The 23,789-nt window shown below is 38.4% G+C and overlaps 3 protein-coding genes across 3 annotated transcripts in view; 2 read left to right on the top strand and 1 right to left on the bottom strand.

Annotated features, from left to right (window-relative positions):
* The window catches only part of LOC137009705 (V-set and transmembrane domain-containing protein 2-like protein), a 48,297-nt gene extending 45,363 nt beyond the window's left edge, over positions 1–2,934 (top strand). The window contains exon 4 of the mRNA XM_067372150.1: positions 2,602–2,934. Coding sequence (XP_067228251.1) covers positions 2,602–2,934 — 333 coding nt within the window. The remainder of the gene's footprint in view (positions 1–2,601) is intronic.
* A 4,351-nt stretch (positions 2,935–7,285) lies between these two features.
* On the bottom strand, positions 7,286–17,095 carry tti1 (TELO2 interacting protein 1). Its single transcript, XM_067370819.1, has 8 exons — positions 16,913–17,095; positions 14,176–16,482; positions 13,904–14,062; positions 12,597–12,745; positions 12,348–12,488; positions 11,780–11,984; positions 8,979–9,066; positions 7,286–7,719 (listed from the first exon to the last, which is right to left on the bottom strand). Exons 2-8 carry the CDS (start codon positions 16,457–16,459, stop codon positions 7,491–7,493), a joined length of 3,255 nt encoding a protein of 1,084 aa, XP_067226920.1. The 5' UTR covers positions 16,460–16,482; positions 16,913–17,095; the 3' UTR covers positions 7,286–7,490.
* A 151-nt stretch (positions 17,096–17,246) lies between these two features.
* On the top strand, positions 17,247–23,739 carry rprd1b (regulation of nuclear pre-mRNA domain containing 1B). The gene is made up of 8 exons (XM_067370820.1): positions 17,247–17,449; positions 18,243–18,421; positions 18,565–18,694; positions 18,779–18,918; positions 20,429–20,547; positions 21,078–21,204; positions 21,522–21,697; positions 22,780–23,739. The coding sequence occupies exons 2-8, from the start codon at positions 18,271–18,273 to the stop codon at positions 22,927–22,929; spliced, it is 993 nt and encodes a 330-aa protein (XP_067226921.1). The 5' UTR covers positions 17,247–17,449; positions 18,243–18,270; the 3' UTR covers positions 22,930–23,739.
* Positions 23,740–23,789: the final 50 nt, after the last annotated feature.

Genomic DNA, 23,789 nt, shown 5'->3' with positions numbered 1-23,789 from the left:
CTCCTTCTTTGCAAGATTGCACTGCTAAACTAATAAACACTGTTGCGTTTTCCCTGGCCCTGTCCCTGGCCCCCCTAAATCCTTGCCTTGAAGTCCACACTTCAGTGACATAATGCCGCATAGTAGTCCACTATAGAGTCTGCATTTGGGACAGAGCCACTGTCTCACTGCATTACTGCTGCTCACATTACATCTACTGTTGCGTTTCACTGCCTCCACTGCAGTTGTTCAGAGGATCATGATGATCCACACAGGACCTCTGATGTTCAGGAGCTCATTTCAGCCTGCAAGACATGACAATGAGCACCATATAGGAACAATAAACAAATCTTTTTGTTAACAAATCTAGAGGTTTATTAGATTTGTGAGTTCCACATGCTTTATTGCATTTAAGGCAAGACACTACAGGTGCATATATGGTAAAATAGATGATTAATCGCAGTACATTAAAGGATTAGTTCACTACAGAATTAAAATTTCCTGATAATTTACTCACCCCCATGTCATCTAAGATGTTTATGTCTTTCTTTCTTCAGTCGAAGGTTTTTGAGGAAAACATTCCAGGATTTTTCTCCATATAGTGGACTTCACTGGAGTTCAACGGGTTGAAGGTCCAAATGTCAGTTTCAGTGCAGCTTCAAAGAGCTCTACATGACCCCAGACGAGGAATAAGAGTCTGATCTAGAGAAACAAAATTTATTTTTATAAAAAAAATAAATAAAATATATATACTTTTTAACCACAAATTCTCATCTTGCACTGCGCTGCAATGCTCCACACATTACGTAATCACGTTGGAAAGATTACATGTGACGTAGGCGGAAGTACTGTGGTAGGGCAAAAATCTCCATCTCATTTTCTCCTCCAACTTCAAAATCGTCCGACATTGTTGTTTTACCTTTTTTGTAAAGGGCGTTTGACTTAGTCTTTGCACGTTCACTTTGTAAACACTGACATCCTACATCACTCGTGACCTTTCCAACGTGATTACGTAATGTGTGGAGCAACGCAGAGCAGTGCAAGACGAGCATTTGTGGTTAAAAAGTATATACATTTTTATTTTTTTAGAAAATGGCCGATGGTTTCTCTAGATAAGACTCTTATTCCTCGTCTGGGATCATGTGGAGCTCTTTGAAGCTGCACTGAAACTGACATTTGGACCTTCAACCTGTTGAACCCCAGTGAAGTCCACTATATGGAGAAAAATCCTGAAAATGTTTTCCTCAAAAACCTTCAACTGAAGAAAGAAAGACCTAAACATCTTGGATGACATAGGGGTGAGTAAATTATCAGGACATTTTAATATTGTAGTGAACTAATCATTTAAGACCATTGTATTGTATTGCAAGTTTTCTGAAATTTTCAAATAAGAAAATGAGGAATTATATAATTAAATGTGCATACATTTGCAGAACAGAAATCAAACAACAAACCCCTCAGTATAAACCTTCAGAATAAAGACAGGAAAAAATCTGTAAAGTTTGGTGTTCGTAAGTGCTGCTGAAGTGGAGAAAAAAACTTTTAACCCTTTAAAGATATGTATTGTAATTGAAATCTACAGACGCAAATAGATAAAGTGCAATAAAATAAACACTTGTTATAGTGATTACAGCCAATCACATTACTTTCCGGTGTTGCACGAACGCAGTTGGCTAGCGATTGCTCTAGGGTATTTGCATAGGGCGATCTGATTGGATGACGCCTTCGTTGGCACTTGAAAAGTTGAGAAATCAATCACTAGCCAACTGCGTTCGTGCAACACCGGAAAGTAATGTGATTGGCTGTAATCACTATAACGGTCGCGTCAACACAAGCTTCAGACACGCCCTCCGTCAAGCGTTGACACTGATGCCCCATGTGAATGCAGCGTTAAAGTGTTTATTTTATTGCACTTTATCTATTTGCATCTGTAACATGAGTGAAGCGACACAACGGAACCCACAATTCAGTTCGACAACGCATGACGTCACCCATTCAGAGTAAATGAGAAGCGTTTACGCCGGCGCCCCGTGCGAATGCAGCGTAAGGGATAGTTCACCCCGAAATAAAATTTGTCATCATTTACTCAGCCTCAAGTTGTATGAATTTCTTCTGCTGAACACAAAAGAAGATATTTTGAAGAATATGGGTAACAAAACAGTTGATAGACCCCAATGAGTGCCATAGTAGGAAAAAAAATACTGTAGAAGTCAATAGTTTGGTTCTTCAAAATATCTTCTTTTGTGTTCAGCCGAAGAAAGAAACTCATACAGATTTGGAACAACTTCAGGGTGAGTACATGATGACAGAATTTTCATTTTTAGGTGGACTATCCCTTTAAATGTGCATTTTGGATGATTCCATAACAACATGTTAGGAAAGTAAAATGCCCCAAACTCTCAAAAACAATGGTTTTACCTGTAGTGTCTTTCCTTTAATATTCTCAAAAGGCTGTTCTTTTCTAAAATACAACACATGTTTTGGTCTACTAGTCATCTCTGCTTCAGCCCAAATCAGTCGGAGTCTCTTTAAACTCAGCATTTTCAAGGCTGATTCATGATTTAATACCCTGACTGCTCATTTTCAAACATCTGACCAATTCTCCTGTCCTATTCTCCGTAGGTGGTGAAGGTTGCCGGGAGCAACATCTCCCACAAGCTCCGTCTGTCCAACATCAAGCCGTCAGACGAGGGCACGTACGAATGCCGCGTCATCGACTTCAGCGACAGCAAGCTGCGTCACCATCGCGTGCGGGCGTACCTGCAGGTGGAGCGCGCGGAGGGGAACGCGGCTCCTCCGTCCCATCAGGGGGCGACGTCACAAGAGGAAGTCCTGCAGTCTGACCACCACAAGCACCAGCCGGCCCACCACGCTCACCACAAACCCGGCCGAGAGCTCAGGAAGAGGTCCGCTGATGATAGTACCGTTGACTGCACGGAGAGCTGTGTACTTTAGGTTCCTCCTAACTGCCCCGTACACCCACATCATTCCTTACACCGCCCCCTATGTTGGGATAGTTCATCCAAAAATGAAACATTTCTCATTTTTTCTGAGCCTCATGTCATTCCAAAACCCATATGACCAACTTTCTTAAGGGATAGTTCACCCAAAAATGGAAATTTTGTCAGCATTTAGTCATGTTGTTCCAAACCTGTATGAGTTTGTTTCTTCTGCTGAACACAAAAGAAGATATTTTGGTAACCAGACAGTTGATGGTAGCCATTGACTTCCATAGTATTTTTTTTCCTACAATGGATGTCAATGAGGTCCATCAACTGATTGGTTTCCAACATTCTTCAAAATATCTTCTTTTGTGTTCAGCAGAAGAAAGAAACTCATAGGTTTAGAGCAACATGAAGGTAAATGATAGAATTTTCGTTTTTTGGTGAACTATCCCTTTATGTAAAAACAAAATAAAACATTTAAGCTTTTTTAGAGCTTTATTCTAGTATTTATTTCATTAGCTCCTAGTCAGTGTCTATTTTTAACGAGCAGCTTATATATTCTGCAGAATAAATCATTTTGTGTTTTATGGAGTCAAGCAGCTTTGAACACGAGGTTTGAGAGAATAAATAAAAATTACATTTTCATTTTCGAGTGAACTATCCCTTTAACAACTAATGTATATTTCTGTATAAATCCGAAAGTAGATGTCTGTTCAGAACAGCGAGTGCATGTGTCAAACGTTTCTAATAATATTTGCCAATGAGCAAGAAACCAAACAGGACCGTTGATTTAAACTCTTTGGTCATTCTTAGTTTGATCAGATTCATGTTTTGATATGATGTAGACGCGGCAGAACAAACGTGAATGTTTGAAATATTCTTCATCAGGTCTAAACGATGACATTTACATGCTGTAATATTACTATCATTGTTTACATGTATAATGTTACGGGCACCAGTCTGAGGGGTTTTCTGGACTGGCGGCATCGTTGGCACAAGTGCGATTTGATAGGTACCAGCTTTTGCAAATGTTTCATGAAGCTTTTGTGTCAATGGAAGGATGGTGCACACACAATATTACGATGTTTTGTGGTTTTTATGCAGCTTTAAAAGATCTTGAAAACACTCACAATATGTTCAATGGTATTAATGATGGCTTCGTTTCTGGTTTCTTTGATTTTTATAGTTTGATTCAATTGTTTTATGTTTCTGGAAGTAATACATGTACAGATTGTGTATATTACAATAATCCTAAAAAAGACTGGTTTCACCTTCAATGTATGCCTTTATCAAATAAATAAAAACATTGTACATTGATCATATATCTTTGTTTACTATTAATACATTATTTTTCTAGCTTTCTATTCATCTCCACTTCATGCTGCTCGTTTTGAAATGTTTTGAAATTGGCGCCACAGAGCGTGACGTCATGTTTTGGCAGTTGCTTGTCGTTTAGTGACCGCCCCTTTAACGGTCAAAGGGTGGAGCAACAGTGATTGGTCAACCTGCAAAATTAGTGTTCTTGTAAAAACAACAGATGTATTTTTCTTAGTTCATGCTTGCTTTTTCTGAAAGAAAAAAAGTTTTAGATATTCGTGAATGACAAGTTCCAGAAGGAAGGAGCGGAAAGAGTTGAATCTCGAGTTTTGAAACTGCTTGGGAGGGAGCCTTACATATCCTTCAGTGGTAAGCCAAATGTTGATGGCCCTATACCGGGCTAGCTGAATGTGGTTTCACGATAGACATGGTCACAGTGTACAAAATTATTTTTAGGCTTATTTTACATGTATTGTGTGTGCGCGCGCACATGGTATTAATTAACGTAATTGAAGGATGTCGTTTGCTACAGATTAACTGTAATACGCTAGGGGGCGCTATCAAATTCTGAACGAGTACAGTATAGAGGGAATGCATCGACGTCACTTTCCCGCCGAAAGCGCGCTCCCTCAGCTGGACTGAGTGGCAAAAGAACCTGCTGCGTGAGTGGATTTAATAGGCGAAACTGCGAAAACGCAAAACAAACGATTACACTAAAGGTTGGGCTCGAAAGTGTTTCTTAAAACTTGTCAAATAAACCTAATCTATGGATATTGACATGCAGCCAGGAGTCGTGTTTCCTGACATTTATGTGTGCCTGATTTCGACGCTGGGAAATACATAAAGCAAATCTGCTTGTAAATATTTTATATAACTACAATATAGGTAGGTTTAAATCCACGTAATCACTTAAATCAATGTTATATCGACATATTGTCCAGCCCTAAAACATATATAGTTTTATAGTATAGTTTTTGTCAGTTTATTTAAAAAAAAACAATTATGCAGGATATAAGATGGAAAATATTTAATTGATGAGTTGTCAACATAATATATAACAATTCAATATATAAGGTATGATTTTACCTTAAAAATCCAACAATTCCACACAAAATAATAACTGCAAATCCATGTTTCTTTGCTGGAGTCCAGCTGTTTCTGTTAATTGCAGTGATCCATTTGCTTCTTTTTTCTGTAGCTCTCGGCAGTCTTTAAATATATACCTCGGGTTTTGTGCCAAAGCTATTTGCACAATCAGTCGCAAAGCTCTTTTTCCTTTTTGGATGTGTTTTGTGTGTTTTTCGTGACATTCATGCTGAAAACCAATGCTGCACACAGTCTTTTTCCACTCAGTGGGCGTGACCGAAGTCGTAACGGTCGACGGTGACGTCACGTGCATACCCTCTATTACCAGGGTTGCCAGTTTTCAGAACAAACCCCGTCCAATTGCATTTCCGGGGATGTCCCACGGTAAAAATTGTATTCCGGGGGGTAAAATCCGCATTTTTTGCGGGGCTCCCCACTGGTAAAATTCACATTCAAGGGCTAAATATCATGTTATTTTGGGTCGATTCAACCCGTGGACATGAAAAATAACCAGCGGAAACAGTATAAAAGTAGCCCATTTCTGCGGAAAAACAGCAGACTTGGCAATACTGAGTATTACCAGATCAAAGCTCAAAGAAAAAGCAAAAATGAGCGATCTCATATGCAAGCAAACACATGAAAAATAATGCAATCATCAATAAACAGCATATAAATCAAAACAGCCTAATATGTTACCAAATTTAATGTCGACCCAGGAAGTGTTAGAACTGTGAAGCGGTGGTGGTGTTGATGAACTCGATCTACTCCATGTGTGTTTTGATCATCATATCGAATCTGATCCAAACGCGATTTTCTCAGCTTTTTGCACAAAATGTTCCTTTTTTAAAGAAACTTACCCATAATGTAAATTAGAAAACAGTCCACACCCCAACTATAACGATAATTATAGATGCATTGGAATCATTTTCGGTGCTCTCGACTGGTTTCTAATTTAAAGTGCACTGCGAGAAGAACATAGCCTAACTGCGGCACGCTTAAAACGTTATCAACTGTTGACGTGGGCGCTAATATAGTTTTTGTTTAAGTTTATAGTTCTTGATGTGAAAGGGCCTTAAATGTCGTGGCTTAATTACTAAAGTAAACTAAATTGATGCTTTGGTGCAAGAAACTTTGGCTGGCATTATAATAATATAAAAAGATAAAAAAAATAACGAAAGAGCAGACATGTAGTTGTTTTAGCTGCGGTGCCCGGGGAGCGATTAGGGGGTTAGGTGCCTTGCTCAAGTGTTGTGGGTAATGAGAGCGCTGTTCATTCACTCCCCCACCTACATTTCAGTACTGAGACTCAAACCCGCAACCTTGGGGTTACAAGTCCTCTCTAATCATTAGGCCACAACTGCCCCATGGTAGATTAAACGTGGCCTTTTTAAACTTGTGCTCTAACAAAGAGCTTTTCCACCTATACTTAACCTCAAAAATCACCTCAATTCTTCATTACTTCATCTCTTCAATTTGCTTTGTCCTCTTTAACGGCGACGAATCCTTCAAACAAAGCTCACGTCAAGCGGTTTGACTCTATAATGATGCTCCCGCACTTATCAGAAGCGGCCGGGAGGAAATTGTATTAGCCCCGTATGCCGCATGTTAGCCGGTCGCCCCTGCCCGGTGAATAATAGCACTTCTGTCAGTCCTGGCAGCAGGATAAATAGCAAAGTACAGTTGCGATAACACGGCAGCACGCTAACACAAAGCATATGAGGCAGCTTTAATGCGACTCTCACAGGCGGCACATTTATTAAACTGTCACAGAAGAACCCGCGACCATACGAGACTGAACAGAAGATCCTAAACAACAGGTCAAGCTGCGTAACTAGACCAGAACCTGCAGCTTCAACTCTACAACTTAAGAGCTATACGAGTTTAATAATTATGCTTCAGAAGTAAAATATGTAATAATGAAATAAAACAACCTGAAATTCTAAAAGATCCCATATTAATTTATTATTTTAGAGAAGTAGCAATCATTTACATGGCAATTTTTTGTAAGGAACATTTTTTTTCTCTTGTATACATGGCAATCTGTGTCATATGATCAGCTCAATTTTGTCCAATGTTCTTGCTGTCAAACATGTAGTCAGTGAAGATCAGAATACTAGAATCATTCGTTGTCTTAAATCTAGCGTTCAGATGTAAGAAACCCTGTTATTTGTCATCTAAACCACTGGAGTCTCGTCTGTCCGCTTTCGGGGAATCAAACTCCTGCAGTAATTTGAGGACGTTGTCTGTGAATTCGTTTCTCGGCTTGTCTGATCCACTCAGCGTCACGGGCCGCAGCTGTGGATGGGGCGGCTCGTACGTGACAGGACAGAACAGCTCATTCAGAGTAAACCAGCACATATCAGCGTCCAGCTCCATCAGTGACCGGAAAACACTGCGGATACAAATATCATAATAAAGCCAACTATTACGGTCATTCATACTATTAAAGCAGGGATTGTATGCATTTAACAGCATATAGTGAACTGGAACATGAAGAAGCCAAGTTTAATTTTAAAGGGATAGTTCACCCAAAAATTAAAATTCTGTCATCATTTACTCACCCTCATGTTGTTCCAAACCTGTATGAGTTTCATTCCTCTGTTGAACACAAAAAGATTTTGAAGAATTTGGGGAATTTCTGGTCCCCATTAACTTCCATGGAAATAGAAGTTACCAAAATTCTTCAAAATATCTTATTCACACAGATTAAAAAAGTCAAAGGTTTGGAACAACCTGAGGGGTGAGCAAATGATGACAAAATGTTCATTTTTGGGTGAATTAATATCTAGAAAGAAGGGTAACCTGTTTATATATATATATATATATATATATATATATATATATATATATATATATATATATATATAAATAGTTTATAAAATTAAATGATTTTATTTTATTTTATTTTTTTCAGAAAATCAAGCAAAACATGGTCAGGTCAAAGTGTCTGAATAATTTTTTGGTTTCCAATTTTTTTTAATCAATTTTACTGGTATTCCACTGTATGATACATTTTTGGGTATAATATGTCACAGCTTATTTTATTTATCACTTACATAAATTAACTATAGGGTCCTGCACCCACTAGTAAAATTATACCAAAAAAATTTAAAAAATGTCTGAATAATATTTGGTCTGACTGTATATATTTTATTAATTATATATAAAAATATATATATATATATATATATATATATAACATTTTATATAATTAATATTATATTACATTAAAATTTCTAATATTTTATATATAAACATTTCTGTCAGGCCGATTAATCAATTTAGATATATTTGGCAATATTATTTTTTTTTATTTTTTTTTTTATATATGCTGATCATTTCAAAATAGTCAAATTAATTAATTGGTCTGACAGATATATCGGTCTAATCTCAATATGACCAAATATTGCTCAATAGATTGATTTATTGCTATGTGATAAATCAAATCATTACAGCAGACAGTCCCTTAAATTATTTTAGCACTACAAAATTAATATTAAATATTAATATTATGTTGTGATTTGAATCTGTCAATTTCCTGAAACCTAAAAAACATGTTCAAAATGAGTCACATTTAAAAAAAATGTATTAAACCCACTTTTATAAAGGAAGAAATGTTCAATTCCAGTTCTGTGATGGGTTGGGCCTTACCTGAGACACGCCTCCTGCAGTTTGATTGGCTGTCGGCAGCTCAGGTATGGAAGACATGCGTCTGATATTCGATCCAGATCCGCTTCCACTGCAAACAGACATTCAGAATAAAAATTATAGTCCTCAAACTCCACCAGGACTGAGAATATGAAGGGAATGACAAATGGAAGGAAAATCAGCTATAAATATTAAAATGTAACAGACACTCACTAGTGAAAGAGCAAACAATTTAAGACATTTGTTAGTGTTCAAATCTATTTGGGACTGTATACCATTAATTCTCTATACACACAAAATCTTCATGTATTTCTCTAGTGAATTCAGTGCCGGTGACTCAAAACTCGCAGCAGAAATGCAGTGAACGCCTGCGTCATATTCATAATGGCCACAGATGTTCTAATATATTCTAATAGTCTCCATGGCAGCATTATCCTAATTAATTAATTAAGCAGCGTGATGTAGAGCCTCATTACTCTAGAAAAATGGAGGTGAATGCAAAGGGACGCCGAGACCAGCGACAGACAGAAATGAAGGATGGAGGGAGAATAATAAAGAGAGAAATGATGTGAGAGAGAGACAGCTGGGAAATAAACAGCATGACCTCTCGTCTGTCTGTCTGTCTGTCTCTCAGGTGTCTCTCATAACCATGGTAACTCTATCAGTATTCAGTGTTCCTCTGCTCAGCTCCACACACACACACACTAACTCAATCTCACAAACGTTTCTCTCTCCACATGGCAGCTCAATCAAACGACAAATCACTTCAGCATTTCACACAGCATTGGGTTTGGTTGGCATCACGGTTCTGGTCTGGTAAATCGTCGCTATTACAGATGCACTAATTAAACTTGAGACTGATATTGATAACCAATATTTTATAAACCAATTTGTTTTTCAAAAAGTACTTTTATACACATCAGGCCATATGCTGCAGCAAAATGCATGAGATGAACTACAACATGTGAGTTTTTTTCAATTCACCCCTGCATTACATCAGAAAACCCACAGAGGTGAAAAAAACCACTGATATGAAAGACAAAAAATCCCCCTTAGAGCTTCTCCAGAGGAATGAACAGAACAACACAGAATGGTGTCTGTCAGAGCAAAGCTCTGGGGTTTTCAGATGGAGCTGTGATGTGACATCAACAGGAACACATCTTCATCGCTTACTGTGAGACTGACTTTGACATGTTCACTGCAGCTGTGATGAAAGACTGAGGCACGTCTGCCATCTAGTGGTGATGATGGTGTGCTCACAAATGTTGTTAAACAACAAAATATAAATGTGTGATATTGTGTGCATGAAAAATATGTTTTCATAATCATTCATTCAGATGCATTTTGTCTGCCTTTAAAAACTTTTTTTCTGCTGATGCAATTACAGAAAACCACATGTTAATAGAAAAAATATGATATAAATATTTCCCCCAAAAAATTGCATTCCCCTCAATCTTAAAAATAAAGGTTTTCTGCTGGCATCTATTGTTCCATGAAGAACCTTTAACATCAGTGGAACATTTCCATTCCACAAAAGGTTCTTTAAGGTGGAAAAAGATTCTACACACACACACACAAAATGGTTCTTTTCAGAGCTGTTCACTAACAGGATCTTTGAGGAACCCAAAATTCTTCTTTGGCATTGCTGTGAAACCCCCTTTTGGAGCCTTTTTTTTTTTTTAAGAGTGCTGAGAAATGTTGCATTCTCTTTCAACAGGATTGAAATAAAAGAGTTTTTCCTCACATTTCTTATTTTCATCACTAGTTTTGCAAGATAATGCAAAGTCTCCTGGGCAATGCTAACTTTTGCAAGCAAATGCAAAAATGTTGAAATATTATTTTTTCCTCCCATCCCATTTTTTTCCACTGACAAATCCTCTTAGGGGTTCTGTATATAACCAAGGTCATGCAGGCAATAAAAAATAATAACTCTTTGTCTTTAAAAAAAAGCATGATTCTCTCAAAATTTTTGTTCAAAATAACTTTTTTATGAAACCTACCCACATTCAAGTGTTGATAAAAAAAAAGTTTTTTTTTTTTTTTTTTTGTTTAAATTAAAAGCTGTTCTTTCTTTTGATATATTGCATGTTCAGATATTCATACAGCAAAATATTCTGGGAAATTATGAAAATGATCAAAAACGCTGGCGGTGACTGGCAACTTTTTAAAAGAAAATGCTAGCAGGGAAAGAGTTAAAATAAAATATCAAACCCACTTTGAATGCTAAAATGGTTCAGACCCTAAAATAAGGCCCCATTATTAATTTTTCTAGCTAAATATTCGGTTTCAGACATTCGGCACATTATTGAAAGTAGATGCATTTTATGTTCTTAGAGATGATTCAGGCAGATTATGCCATAAAGTAACAGTTAAACTTAATATATAAATTATATTCATGATAGGTTTTCAATCTTCTAAGCTATAATGAGGTACAGTACCATATTCATGTATTTACATGATCTGTTATGATGCTGATGCTGCACATCCATTAAAATAACTATTATTATTGTATACATCCATATACTTGTACATTACATTTTAATTTGAAAATTATGTTGAAGGGGGCAATTAAACAATTTTAGCTTTTTAACCTTAGCTTTAGAGGTAAATTTGTGTGTTTTTGTTTAGAACGTTTTCTCATATTATATTAAACAATAACTGGCAAACCTGCAGTGATGTCACAGGCCCCTTGTTGAATATAATTATACATTTTCGTTGATGTTTTGCATTAATAGCTTATTAAACACTATTCAGTATCAGCAGAGTTTCTAGCCGGTGTTTGGGACACTGATGTCCAGACTTACTCAGGTCCAGTTTGACACACAGAGGTCCGAGACCCTGCAGCACAGCGAGCTGGAGTTTGTAAGCCAGTGTTTGTGTGTAGACGGGCCCGGAGCGAGCGCTGATCTCCGCTTGCTTCATCAGAGAGGAGGTGAGACGGGGCAGAACCTCCTTAGACACACGTTTCTTGAGGAAATCACCACACGACTCCCCCAGAACACACAGCACCTGAGAGAGATTCATGGAGGAAAACTAAACTTATCTATAATAGCATTACAGTTGATATACACTAAAGCTTGGCATGTGTATGTTTTTTTATGCTTTTCAAAGTCTCTTATGCTCACAGAGGTGGCATATATTTGATCGAAAATGCAGTAAAAACAGTAATATTGTGAAATATTATTACAATTAAAATAACTGTTTTCTATGTGAATATATTGTAAAATGTAATTTATTCCTGAGATCAAAGCTGAATTTTCAGCATCATTACTCCAGTTAATGTTTTATTATTTTCCATGGCTTTTTAAATTGCTAGGATACTGTGCATGGTCGTAGTTTTGTTGCTATCTGGTTGGAAGGACATCATCTCACCTTAAATGCGCGCGGTACAGCGAGAGGGTCATCACTGCTGAGACGTTGGAGAAGAGCAGGCCAGCACCGGTGCACCATGGGAAGAAGCTCGTCCTCTTGTTCACATAAAACGTACACACACAATTCCAGGATGTCCAACACCTGTAAATGCACATGTACATTTTACTTTAGACACGCTCCTCTTGTGTTCTTCTCAAAAGAAACAGGCCAGCCAAAGCTATAATACATGAACAGAAGAGCTTTTACAACCTTGAGTCGGATTCTCAGGTTGGAGTCGGAGAGCAGGTGGATGCATCGTTCCATCACGTCTTTTGCAATCTGGATATGAAGAGGAAGCTCCTTTTTCTCAGCAGGACCCTCCACGTCCTCATCAGAAGCAGACGCTGGTGGAGGAACGTCTGTCGACAGGAGAAGATGATATTAAGATTAAAAATTGAAGGAACGTTCAATGTGCATTAGTCTAGTCTGGCCCTGTGAGACTATTATCATGCAAACACGAGTACCAGCTGATTGGGTCTTGTAAATCAGCTACAAACCTTCAGCATGATAGTAGCCATCATTCCAGATCAATTGGGGAATTTCACTCTGTGTGGCGTTGGTTTAATGATCAGCAATCTGATTTCGGAGTTGAAAGCCTCAGCATGTGGAAGATTGAAGATGAGCCAAATATAGAGCTCGAGTGATCATAATTCTGCTCTATTACATCTGTACCCTTGTGTAAAGCACTTACCGCAGCTTGTTCCAGGGGAAGCGACTACCCTTGTTACAGGTCTGCAGTTATGATGAAACCATAACAGTTCCAATCGCAGCCTAACATTTTTTATTTTTATACTGTTAGGTCTTACTAGATCAATACTGTCATCTGCTGTGCAAGAATTAAATTACAAGCAGGATTCCTGCTGCAGGAACTGTAACGGACGACTATAACAGAATGTTGCAAGGTGGTAACCATGGTTTTCTCTAGGAAGTTGCTGTGTGGTTGGTAGGATGTTCTGATTGGTTGGTTTTAGGGCATTACTGGCCCAAGTAAACAGCTCACTCTCAAGTTTCTATGATATTTTCTTCTTTAGATATCAGGGCTCTGCAAAATTGAAGAATTTGCTCCCTTTTAGTTAATGTAATGATAGTTAGTGTAATTTGAATTGAATTGGTCACACGACCACCAGAATTTGAAATAGAATTCAAATTTGAATGACAGGAAGAGGAATTTACTGTATTTCAAAGCAAGTCAACACAGATAATGCATCCTGGGAAATGAAGTTTTAAAACATTTATTAAATATTGTTAAGTACAAGAAGTTACATTTCTATAAGACTCTATAAAGAGTCTTTCTATAAAGTATTTCTATAAAGTCTATAAGACTTTTAGTCTTTCTATTATCAATTCAGGTTTGAATGGACCACAACCCTGCTAGATTTGGCTGAAGTCCCAGTTTTATCATCCTTGTAAGTATGATTGTAAGTCTAATTGCTTTGAAAGGTAACAGCTTTTACATTTAAGCTTAATTCTTAAGGTTAGAAGTGTAGAACAAACATAAGTATATCAAAATTACAAACCTAGTTCATTAGGATCTTCCTCATCTACTCCAATGCCTTCAGCAAGCTCCTTCTGCTTCTTATAGTCCAGGAGAAACTGCCTCAAGTTCACACACTCTTTATTCTGGGTGTCTTTGCTGGATAGCTTCTGGTGTCCCATAGTGGCGGGGAACCATCTCACTGTGGTAAAACATATGTGTGGCATTGTCAAAATCCAAAGAACACATTTTGCAACTAATACTTAATAATAGCATGGTTTGAATTAATAGTAAACTAAGAAAAGTAAGACTCACCAAGTGCCTTCATAAGTAAGTGCAGCACACTGCAGAACTGTGGCGCTCTCTGGTCATAGCTGAGATCAAGGGCCGTTAACACGTCCTGCACCACATCAGCCACTAGAGGCAGCAGACTGGCATCTGAGTGAGTGAACATGACCGCAAGAACTCTCGGAGCATGAGGGTGAATGCTGGGTCTGGCTAGGTTTAGAGAAATATCATTGAGAAGGTAGTCTGAATTCTTGATGACCAGCTCCTTGGGAGAACTGTAATCGCATGCCTTGCAGAGGTCACACATTGCGTTGAAAGCCGCTTGGCTGACAAGAAGCGACTCATCTCCAGCCTTCTCCAGCACAGGGTATAGAGATGTCATGAGAAGCAGACGGAAATCTGTGCCCAAAGCCAGGGCAAAGCCTCCGATACCCTCCAGCTGGATGCAGATTTGCCAGATGTTGCTGTTGAGTTGGTGGAACGATGAAGTTTTGGATGCTGGAAGCAGTTGGAGACAGTTTTGTTCTGGATTATTGGGCACTATAGTCTTGAGTTTCCCTTCCAAGGCCTCTGAGACTGTAGGGAGAAGCCAGTTGCTCAAACTGATGTACTCCTCAATGATGGATACGACTGAAGATTTCAAGTCTTCTTGATTTGTTCTAGACTGGTTTATTCCTGACCAATCAATCCTAGAATTCTCCAACTCTACGCCAATGCCTGCAGCACCAACAATGACCTCATTGAGGACCAAGGCAGCTTGCTTTCTGTAAACTGAGGACTCCCTGTACAATTCCATGAAGCGGTCAACAAGAAGGTAGAGGTTTCCGTAGTATCCCAACATGCGGCAGATCTTCCCAAGTGTTGAGAATATCCGTTCGTCTGTGAAGTAGAGGAAATATTTCCTCTGGGATGGGACTTGGTGCACATCAGGTCCCAGGTCTGTTAAGGATTTAAGAGTTCTCTCCTCAATTATTTTCACATCTGTAACATCCAGCTCCATCACCTGCATCAATGCTTTGGAGATGCGCTCAAGATGGACTGCAGACCTTAGTATTGCATCCACTTTGGGCCCCAGAATCTTAAGGTACCCAAGGAACACGTTAAGAACAAAGAGCTTGCGTTGGTCATCAGATGTTCTCATGAGTCGAGGTAAAGATGATGCCAAGCTATGGAGGTTTTCCGATAGAACGTCAGTAAAGTCCTGTTCACCACTTGTTTGTCCTTTTTGTGCCATTTCATTCAATGCAGCATTACACCTACTCTTAACCTCAGGCTCGTCATCGTTGATGGCACCTACCAACGCTTCCAGTAGAGGACCGACACATTCTCCCACAGACTGGCTGCACTGAGAAAGTAGAAGATGAGATAGATTGACCAACTCAAGCCTGATTCTCCAATGCGGGTGGGCAGAAGTGCAGGAAATTATCTTTTGTAAGACCATGGCAAGGCGCTGGGAAGTGGTTTTGCGCCAAGATGGAGTCCTCTTTACAATCAGCTCCTCAACCCTCCCCAGATCACCAGCTGCCCCGTTGGTGTCTGTCTTCTGAAGCTGCTCATCAGCCATTACCAGACCTACCGCTTTGTACCAAACCCTCATGGCCTTCATCGTGACTGCATGGCCTTGTCTTATGTCTCCGCTTATTACCTGACTCAGGGCGCGAGATATTCCAGGCAAAAACGTGGCAAGGGCTCGTCCGAGCAGAAACCTCTCATTTTGTCCTGGCTCAATGTGTTCCTCCTTGCAGTCGCACTGTAGAAACAATGAAAGGAGACATTTAAGGGAAGCCAATTGAACTCCCCTTGCCTTTTCGTGCTCCGCGAGTGCCAGAAGCAGCGACACGGCCGCTCCAAGTCCGGGCAACATGCTTGGCTCATAGAGTTTAAAAACAATGTCACCGTAGGCAGAGTGCAAGAGGGTGTCCAGGCATCTGAGGACAGCCAGCTTTAGTTCCTCAGAGGTCGTAGCAGGCTTTCCGGGGTCTTTTGGGGAACAAAGACAAAGGCACAACTCAGAGAAAAGATCCCGGAGAGAATCCCAACTCCGTACGCACGTGTTCTCCAGCACATACGTCATGGCTTCCATGACTGCCTGGATAAGTCCCTCCCGCCTGGAGCCAGGGGTTTTGAGGACAAATCTGAGGGGGAACAGAACATAGTCCTGGAGCTGTTGGAGAGCTCCATCGCTCACACTGCGGAGATGACCGCTAAGAGCTTCTACATTAGCAGATGTAGGTTCTTTGGTCAGGAGGACACATGATGGGCGGAGATATGCAAATGCAATCTTTGGGTCTTCAATCTGATGATCAGCCATTCTTCATGTATGAAGTACGAGATCTGCAAAGGGAGATTATATAAGTTGTACATCAATGTGACTTTCAGAAAACATCCTAAATAATAATTAGCAATATTACTTGATTTTACAATACTTTTGGCATTGAAACATAGTATTAATTAGCATTAGTTAGTATTCAATGACTGATTTCTTGAATGAATTTATGATTTTGGTCATATAGTCTAGCAATTGCTAACATACAAAAGAAAAAAAACTAACAAAAGGGTTACCAACTATGACTTGTTAATCACATTAAACATGATATTTCCTACAAGGTGTATATTATAGTTGTCATATAACCTTAAAGGTGTTAAGTGGAATGCAAATACTGCTTATACAATGGTCAAGTTTCATTTTAATACAAGTAAAGAGAAAAAAGCATATTGAATATTTACTTACAGCCCCTCCCCTGAAAATCCCCATAACACTTACTCAGAGTGGTTCAGTCCTGCGAAGTCATGTCAGCAGCAGAAGCACACATGCAGTTTCAAGCTCATAATCATGACTTTAATCTCCTGTTTCATTTCCTTTCTGTTTTCATTTTCTCCAGATCCACTAAACCTGCTACCAAACAAAGACTGGGCTTCATAAACACCTTTTATAAGAAACAAAAACAGACATCACTTGAGAATTATTGCTATTTTTATTCAGAGCGACACAAACAGTAATGTCAAGACTACAGTGCTATTCAGTACAGAAGCCACATCCAGCATGATGTCGCGCCTCTATGACGTCATGTACGCGACGCTCGTTTGTTTATCAACCCAACTTGCAACAAAATCCCATCGTGGTCAAACATTCTCCAAAAGTTTCGAGGAATTCATACACAAGTTTGTACCTTATTGACTCGATTTATTAATATTTCGATTTAAACTACCCTTCTGACCGGCGGTAGTTCGTATTTCAGGGGTTTCCGCGTGTGTTGTGCCATAAGTTAAATCCAGATTAGCCAACCAGAACTGCTGACAGGTGAGAATTTATATACCTTTATGTTTGAGTTAATGCATTCTAATCTGCTTAATTAGCTTTTACTGTCTTGATCTTGTTTATTGCATGTCTCAGAAATGATGCACCTTCTCAACTAACCAATAACTCTTCAATAGTATCTCATTTATCAATCACATGTATATGCAGCCAAACTATATCGTTATATATACACGTTGTTTTACTATAATGGCATCTTTAAAAGTACAAATATTGCATGAGGTTTCTCTAATACAACTAGATCCTGCATGCATGATAATTATTTAAAATTAAGCTAAATGCTTTTCAAAAGTAGTTTAAGATGGTGTATAGTATGTCACACCACAAAAATGAATGACGACTACGTGCAAAATGTGTGTGTATGTGTTTATTTGACTGATAGAATGGATTATTATAGCATTTTTATTTATTGTCAAGCTTCTAGATTAAATGTATGTGACTGTATAATTTTAGCACCATTTTAAACATTTTTGCAGTTGTCCATTTTAAATTGTCCTGCAGTAAAAGTAAATAAAAAGTATAATTTTTCCTTTTCTAAGCAATTATATAATATAATATAAGGTAATATAATATAATAAAAGAATTAGACCAAAATATGTTTGTTTAAAGTAGTTTCAGATGCAGAATAACATTTATCAACTACCCATATGCTTATACTTTATATATAATATTATAATGAATATTAGGGTCCACCTTTTCCCATGAGCCACATGTTTTGGCGTCAACAGTAAAATTGCATAATCTTCAGCCCTGTTTCTAACCTCATGTGTCGTCCTAGGGTTGTCTGGAGAGAGAGAGCGGTCAGCATGTCGTCTTTCTCCGAGTCTGCGCTGGAGAAGAAGCTGTCTGAATTGAGTAACTCGCAGCAGAGCGTTCAGACTCTGTCTCTGTGGATCATTCATCATCGAAAACATTCATCTCTTATCGTGCGCGTGTGGCACAGAGAGCTGAAGAAAGGTACGAGAGAGTTTCACTGCTGCCAGCTGTGGGTTTACAGTTGCGAAGATAAAGCTACTAAAATGCTCAAACTTTAAAACTGAAACCCTTGTTTTAAAGTTAATGATGATTAAATTAAATTAAATAATGTGTTTGTCGTTCAGCTAAAAGCAGCAGGAAGTTGACGTTCCTGTATCTGGCTAATGACGTGATTCAGAACAGTAAGAAAAAGGGTCCCGAGTTCACCAAAGACTTCGAAGGCGTCCTGGTTGATGCCTGCTCACATGTGGCCAGGTAAACTCAACCTCACATGTGTTTCATGTGTTCATCAGCGTGATGTTGTCGTTTCTCATGTGTGTTCTGTGTGTTTCTCTGCAGAGATGGAGATGACGGGTGTAAGAAGCACATGGAGAGGTTGCTGAATATCTGGCAGGAGCGTAACCTCTACCGTCCAGACTTCATCCAGCAGCTCAAACTGGCTATCGAGGACTCGGACAGTCCCAAACACAAGCCCGCAGGTCAGAATAACTCCAGCATACCTTTCACTGCTAGTGTATGTTTAGTGTGGCATGCTACCCATATTACTTATTTCTGCAGTATATGCATTGTGCACATTATGCAAACATCCTTTTTCTCCCAGATTTGTTTATTGGTTTTTAAGCACAAAAAAAGTGCTAACAGTAACAAAGCTTCAAACATATCTAAAATGTACACAGTGCATTCATTCATGGTTATTGTGCAGTCCAAATCTAATTTTGTGTAAAGATGTATATGTCTTTCTAGTTAAATAATGAGTAAAAAGGCCAAAAATGAATACTTCCCTACTATATAGTGTACGAAAAACAGTACGCCAACAGAGTAGTATGCCTGAATTCAGATGCCTCCCAATTTGCATATTATCCGTCCTAAATAGTATTTGAAATTAGAATTACTGTGTTCCAAATCGTAGTATGTTGAAATGAGTATTCCAAAGAAACCTGGATGGTGTTCTTTTTCCGGTTAGAATCTGAAGTGCAGATCCATGAACACTATTATTGCCCACAACCCATTGCGTGTTTGACAAGAATTCTATTAGTATTTAGAATTAGTAATTCTATTAGTACTTGTTACTGTTTTTGTGCGTAAATCCAATCAACAAACCTGGGAGAAAAAGAAAATTTGCATACTGTGTACAATACACATACTGCAGAAATGAGTAGTATGGGTTGTATGCATCACTAAACAGACACAAAAGTGATAATTAATTTGTTTCTCGTGATCTTGAAGATGTTTTGATCTAAAATAATTAAAGTTAGCTTTGAATTTCTTCAGAAACGAAGGCCCTGTTTCCACTGGAATACAGGTGTACACCAGGTCTAAAACGTTTTGAGCTTGTCCACTTTCGACCACTTCCAGAGGTAGTTGAAAACTGATTCAACTGGATTTCTTTCGTAGTGTAGACGCTCATGTGGTCGAATGTGTTCAAACAGTCACAAAAGACTGTCTACTCTCCCACTACTGACCTAATGTGTAAACATTGAGAAGCGCACTAACCAGACAGGGTTTAAACCTTGATGGCTGGAGACCCAAGTTTGGTTTGAAGATGAAAAATGTACCAAATGTTCTCTCACTATTCCTGATTTCTAACACACACTCAGCGCTCGGCTGGTCTTGTGTCTGTCAGAGCAGAAACTAAAGCTGATGCTCTCCGTGTTTTTCCGTCATCTCCAGTCATGTTCATGTTTAAATTGCGTGAGCTTATTTTGTCCATTACCTTAAAAGATCTGAAAAAAACCTATACATTTACCCACCCATAGACCCTCCTCTTGAATAAATCAGGACAGAAGTGTTTGAAAGTGGACAAAAGACACGGATTAAAACACCAGGTGTAAACTGGAATGTGTCTCCCTCATCTACTTGTAATCCAATTGAACAAAACACATTTTAATGCATGTTTTTATCACTGCACTGTTATTCTAACATTCAGAAAATAGTCTGAATAAAGAACGAGCATATGTGAACTAAACGTTGTGTGCTCTTTTGTGGCAGATGATAGAAAAAACTTGAAGAGAAGCTACCAGAAGGTCCAGGAGGAAGAGGAGGAGGAAGATGATGATTACAGAGGTCACTACTCCCCTCATGAGACGGACGCAGCCGCTCCACAGCTGGTATGATTGACACTGACTTAAAGAAACCTGATTTTACCCTTGATTCTTTGACCAGTTATAGTATTTGTTTCCATTACTGTTATTAAGATGTTGCCATGAAATGGTGTCTTTTAAAGGGTTAGTTCACCCAAAGCAGTGTTTTGAAATCGGCCATCACTAAATAAGTCGTTATTTCGTTTTTTTGGCGCACCAAAAATATTAATATTGAACCACTGTACTCACATGAGCTGATTTAAATATGTTTTAGTACATTAATGGATCTTGAGAGAGGAAATGTCATTGCTGGCTATGCAGGCTTCACTGAGCCATCGGATTTCAACTAAAATATCTTAATTTGTGTTCTGAATATGAACGAAGGTCTTACAGGTGTGGAACGACATGAGGGTGAATAATAAATGACAGAAATTTCATTTTTGGGTGAACTAACCCTTTAATTCAACCATTTTGAATATGGCTCCTCTGATCAGATGTCAGAGATTTCTAAGCAATATTAGTGTGATTGATTGTGATTGAATGTCATGATCCCACAGACGGAGGAGCTGGTGAAAGCGCTGCAGGATCTGGAGAACGCTGCATCTGGTGATGCTGCCGTGAGACAGAAGATCGCATCACTTCCACAGGAAGTGCAGGACGTTTCTCTTCTAGAGAAGATCACAGGTGAGTCCTCGCAGGTGACCTTGTAAGTGTGCATATGTAAGGTTTTTAGGGCTAATGCACAGCTTTTCCCTTGTAAACTTGCATTAGATGCACATGTTTGACCATCACGCTCCCATCTTGTCTTTTGCAGCATCTTACGCATGACACACCACTCTAAAAACCCAGTAAATAAAGTTCAACATTTAAACAAAGCATCTCACAAGCTTTCGTTCTGACCTGCACCTTGTGTTTTTAACCACGCGTGTCCTGTGTGAATGGTCCCTAACCCTGTCTGACAGGAAGTGGTTTTCTGACGAATCTCTCCATGTCCTCTGCAGATAAACAGGCGGCAGATAAGCTGTCGAAGACGGTGGACGAGGCTTGTTTGCTGCTGGCCGAGTATAACGGACGTCTGGCCGCGGAGTTAGAGGACCGCAGACAGCTGGCCCGTATGCTGACAGAATACATCCAGAGCCAGAAGGAGGCGCTCAACGAGAGGGAGAAGAAACTGGAGGTACCAGACTTGTACTAAAAATATTTGTTTTTTTCCCCTCAAGCCATGATTTTCTTTTTTCTGATGAATATCAGAGCTGCTGTTGAAAGTGAACTTGATTTTTTTTTTTTTTTTACCTTCCAGCTCCAAAATAGACAAAATAATAATATAAAAGTAATCTATATGACTTATGTGCACCACTCCAAGCTTTTTGAAGTCATACAATATCTTTGTGTGGCAAAAAGACCAAAATTAAATCATTATATTCACTGATAAATATGCCCTCTTCTAATCTGGGTTTATTTCCTCACACAAAACCAGTTTCAGAAGACTTTGAATATAGCAACATGTCATATGGGACAGCTTTTATGATGCTTTTGGTATTATTATGGTACTTTTTGTCATTTTTGGAGCTTGAAAATATTCTGTAAAGTGTTTCCTTTTGTTTTTCATAGAAGAAAGTCAGTCAAACATGTTTGGAAAGACATTTATAGGTTAATGCATTGATTAAAAGTTTCTGAAAAACCTTACTGTTCAAAAGTTTAATTCGCTTATACTTTCCAAAGCTGCAATTATATGATTAAAAACAGAGTAAAAACAGTAATATTGTGAAATATCATCACTACGACAGAAGATCAGTGTGAATTACAACATGATGCTTTAGTTTAAACAGTGAACAAGTGGGTGTTAAAACATAAGTAACTAAACATTGAATAATTGACAACTGTTTTACAATATAAATGACTATTATTATTTTGTTTAAATTGAAAATATGCTATTATTTATATGATTAATGCAATCCATAATGTGACGAGAATAAACATTTTGTTTCCAGAATATTAGACATACGATTAAGAGTGAATGTGTGCATATTTTAAAATATATAATTTGCAAATAGTTTAAATTGATCACTTCATAAATGGTTAGACTTCTTTTACCCTTCTTATGTCTTTATTCCTTTAAATCCTTTAATTATTCAATTCCTCTCAATAAAAAGACCAATTACTCTCCCCCATTTAAAAAAAAAAAGCAGAAGTTTAAATGACAGTGTACATTGTCTGATCCATTCATTCATTAATTTATTGATTATCATGTTCTTGCAGGAGTACAAGCAGAAACTCGCTCGTGTCACACAAGTGCGGAAGGAGCTCAAGTCGCACATCCAGAGTCTTCCGGATCTGTCTCTCCTACCGAACGTCACCGGCGGTCTCGCCCCCCTCCCGTCTGCCGGAGATCTCTTTTCCACTGACTGAACGCCTCTATAAGACTCAAAGTCCTCTAAGACACTGGTTCCTCCTGACTCACAAACACCAGAGGAGAGCAGAGCGACTGATCAAGATCCTTCGCCCACTTTTGTATTTCAGTAGTTCTCATACCAGCCAACAAGGTTCCCAAACCTCACAGAGATCAAACCCACCAGTCCATCCGTCGTTAAATCGGACTCAAAGTGTGGAGATTTTGTTTTGGTGTGACTTTGCTGTGGAAAGCAACCCTTTTTTGCTTTGTCTTATACCTGTAGGGTTTTAGTTTTATTGCTCCAAGTACAATTTTGCTTCATTTTGGTTTTGGAAGAGACTAAACATGAGGATTCGATTTTAAACACCTGTAGACTGAGTTCATGATATCAAGAGAAATTAATTAGGAAACTCATGCTCATCATAAACTGATATATTTTGGTTACAAACCTGATCTGTTTTTCTTCAAATGATTATTTTGCTGATAAAACTCAACAGATGTGCTGATATTTGTCAAAAGAATACAGTGTGATCCCATTTTCTTCTCTAGTCACTGTATGTTTACAGTGTCTCTCATTAAATATGACCGAACACATTCAACAACAAAATGCTTTCTGATATGAGTGAATTATTGAGATTTAATTTGACTAGATTGCTGTGTTATCAGAGGGACGTGTAAATGATGCTGTGTGAAGCGTCTATAAAATATAAAGTGAACAAACTCTATTTAAAATGACCATTTCTAATGTTTAATTTTCAGATGAATGAAACATATGCTTGTTTATGCTGTGAATGATGACTTAGATAAAACATCAAACAGAGAGAATTCTTTACTATATGGATGGATGGATAAATAGAGCAGTCCATATATGGTAAAT

This window comes from Chanodichthys erythropterus, chromosome 20, assembly GCF_024489055.1.
Source record: "Chanodichthys erythropterus isolate Z2021 chromosome 20, ASM2448905v1, whole genome shotgun sequence".
Classification (NCBI taxonomy): Eukaryota; Metazoa; Chordata; class Actinopteri; order Cypriniformes; family Xenocyprididae; genus Chanodichthys; species Chanodichthys erythropterus.
The sequence above is the reverse complement of the archived record's forward strand: the minus strand, read 5'-3'. Positions and strand labels throughout refer to the sequence as shown.

Excerpts from the sequence above, each read along its gene's own strand:
- tti1 (XM_067370819.1), bottom strand. The coding sequence starts at position 16,459 with ATGGCTGATCATCAGATTGAAGACCCAAAGATTGCATTTGCATATCTC. Across the intron at positions 12,746-13,903 it reads GGAAGATCCTAATGAACTAG|ACGTTCCTCCACCAGCGTCT; the intron begins GTTTGTAATTTT and ends TCCTGTCGACAG. Across the intron at positions 12,489-12,596 it reads ACCTGAGAATCCGACTCAAG|GTGTTGGACATCCTGGAATT; the intron begins GTTGTAAAAGCT and ends GTGCATTTACAG.
- rprd1b (XM_067370820.1), top strand. The coding sequence starts at position 18,271 with ATGTCGTCTTTCTCCGAGTCTGCGCTGGAGAAGAAGCTGTCTGAATTG. Across the intron at positions 18,919-20,428 it reads TCCCAAACACAAGCCCGCAG|ATGATAGAAAAAACTTGAAG; the intron begins GTCAGAATAACT and ends CTTTTGTGGCAG. Across the intron at positions 21,205-21,521 it reads TCTTCTAGAGAAGATCACAG|ATAAACAGGCGGCAGATAAG; the intron begins GTGAGTCCTCGC and ends TGTCCTCTGCAG.